The 2,500-nt window shown below is 39.4% G+C and overlaps 1 protein-coding gene across 1 annotated transcript in view; it reads right to left on the bottom strand.

Moving 5' to 3' along the window:
- The window catches only part of LOC115209582 (zinc finger CCCH-type with G patch domain-containing protein), a 231,482-nt gene that overhangs the window by 21,571 nt on the left and 207,411 nt on the right, over positions 1-2,500 (bottom strand). The window contains exon 9 of the mRNA XM_029778020.2: positions 1,262-1,392. Within this exon, the coding sequence (XP_029633880.1) occupies positions 1,262-1,392 (131 nt within the window). The remainder of the gene's footprint in view (positions 1-1,261; positions 1,393-2,500) is intronic.

The raw sequence follows: 2,500 nt of genomic DNA on the forward strand, positions 1-2,500 counted from the left end.
GTCATGCTTGACTACCTCATCCCATGTCTTCCTGGTCTACCTCTCCCCCTGATACCTTCAACTGTTTGGGAGTGGCACTTCTTCACACATCTCTCCTCATCCATCCGCAGTACATGACCATACCATCGCAAGCGTCGCTCTTGCACACCACATCTGATGCTTCTTATGTCCAGCATTTCTCTCAGGGTGCTTACACTCTGTCGTGCGCTCACACTGACATTACACATCCAGCAGATCATGTTAGCTTCATTTCTTTCAAGTCTACGCATGTCCTCTGCAGTCACAGCCCATGTTTTACTACCATGAAGCATGGCAGTTCACACACATGCATCATACAATCTACCTTTCACTCTGAGCAAGAGACCTTTGTCGCCAGTAGGGGTAGGAGCTTTCTGAACTTTGCCCAGGCTATTCGTATTCTAGTAGTGATACTCTCTGAGCATCCACCTCCACTACTAACTTGGTCACCCATGTAGCGGAAACTATCAACTACTTCTAGTTTCTCCCCCTGGAGTGTGATGGGATCTGTTTTCTGAGTGTCTGTGATGTCGATTGTCCCTGTGCATCTGCTGCACATGAAAGCTATCTTATCAGTTAATTCCCCTTTGATGTTGCTGCACCTCTTATGCGTCCATAGCTTACATTGGGTGCATCTTATGGAGTTTCTACCTACACCTTTCCTACAGATCAAGCAGGGCCACCTACCTGAGGGTGTGTGTGCTGAGTTCGCCTTTCTGCTTACTATAACTTTGGTCTTTGCTACATTTACTCTAAGGCCCTTTGATTCTAACCCTTGCTTCCACACCTGAAATTTCTTTTCTAGTTCCGGTAGTGATTCTGCTATGAGAGCCAGGTCATCAGCATAGAGGAGCTCCCAGGGGCATCCTGTTTTGAATTCCTCTGTTATTGCCTGGAGGACTATGATGAATAAAAGGGGACTGAGGGCTGAGCCTTGGTGTACACCTAATATATATATATATATATCGCCATGTTGATTCGTTAGCTACTGCACGCATTTTTTTTCTCTCCTTCTTTCTGTGTTTTTCTCTCTCTGTGTATCTTTCTGTTGAAGAGCGTAGGCTCGAAACGTTAAAGACTTGTTTTATTTATATTTCCTGAGCGCCATACTAATACAATTGTTCGTTTGTCTTCCACCTGCCTTCGTCTTTTGTTTATTTTCATAAAGCTTCCCGTTATATATATATATACATATACAGCTAGGTGTATAGAATATGACCCAAACCTTGTAAATACTAATTACCTGTATGTTTAAAGTACGATCTGACTTCTTACTCAACTCCTGAAGAGATATTTCTTTACAGCTTTCAGTGTTTGTACTTTTCACCTTGTTCTTTGTCTTTCCAGCATTTTGGAAATGTTTTCCAACATGATCTGTGCCAAAGAGAAAACAGAATAATAAGCAATCTTGAGAAGTACTTGAACATCATATTTATATTATACACACATATAAACATCATAAGTTTTCTATGCTGACATGAGTCTGCCATGGAGAATATAGCCACTTACAAAGAACCTCTATGATCTTATCCATAACATCTACCATGTCGAGATTTGATTTTATTATTTCTTTCTGTGTCTTTTATGATTATCATATGTTGCAAGTACCTTTTACTACCCATTCTTAGTATTCATTCTCCATGTGCACTGTGTGTCCATACCAGTGCAGTAGTTGTGTCTTTCTACATTGATAGATGCCTTTAATCCTTAGCTACCTTCCAAGCTGTCTTATAATGATCCTTTCACATAAGTTAATGTTGCGTATCCAAATGATTATACTTGACCAATTTTTCTTTCTCAAGAAATCCTACACAAAAAAAAAAAACTATTTTTCATTACCACACAGCACCATATTTCTTACACATACTCCATACACATGTAAATTATATCATATAAAATTTATTATCATCATCATCATTGAACATCCTCCTTCCATGCTGACATGGGTTGGATAGTTTAACAGGAGCTGGCCAGGCAGGAGCCTGTGCCATGTTTCAGTGTCTGTTTTGGCATGGTTTTTATGGCTGGATGCTATTCCCAACACTAAACACTCTGCAGAGAAAGGATGATGTTTCTTCTTGTTGCTATCTCTTCATGTGCAATAACAAGGAGTCAGTATAGTGCAGTGAGGCGAATTCTGCTGTTCCACTCCCTTACATTTTTCTATTAAAATCATGTTTGTAATATTTTTCTCAACTGTTTAGTCGATGATGGAATGGTATTGCCCACAACTCTTTACCATTTTCAAAGCTTCCAAACAAGTGAAAGCAGGGTCAAAGTTATTGTCAAACCAGCCATAAATAATTGCAACATACTGAACTCAGAATACAAGGTGACAAATGTTGCAAAGTACCTTATCCAATGCTTTAACAATTCTACCAATCTTCTATCAATGAAAGGCACTTTATTTTATTAACCCTACAAAAAGATGAAAGACAAAGTTGACACCTCAATAACATTTGACACAAAGACAAGAGAGCTG

Source organism: Octopus sinensis, linkage group LG3 (assembly GCF_006345805.1).
Source record: "Octopus sinensis linkage group LG3, ASM634580v1, whole genome shotgun sequence".
Taxonomy (NCBI): domain Eukaryota; kingdom Metazoa; phylum Mollusca; class Cephalopoda; order Octopoda; family Octopodidae; genus Octopus; species Octopus sinensis.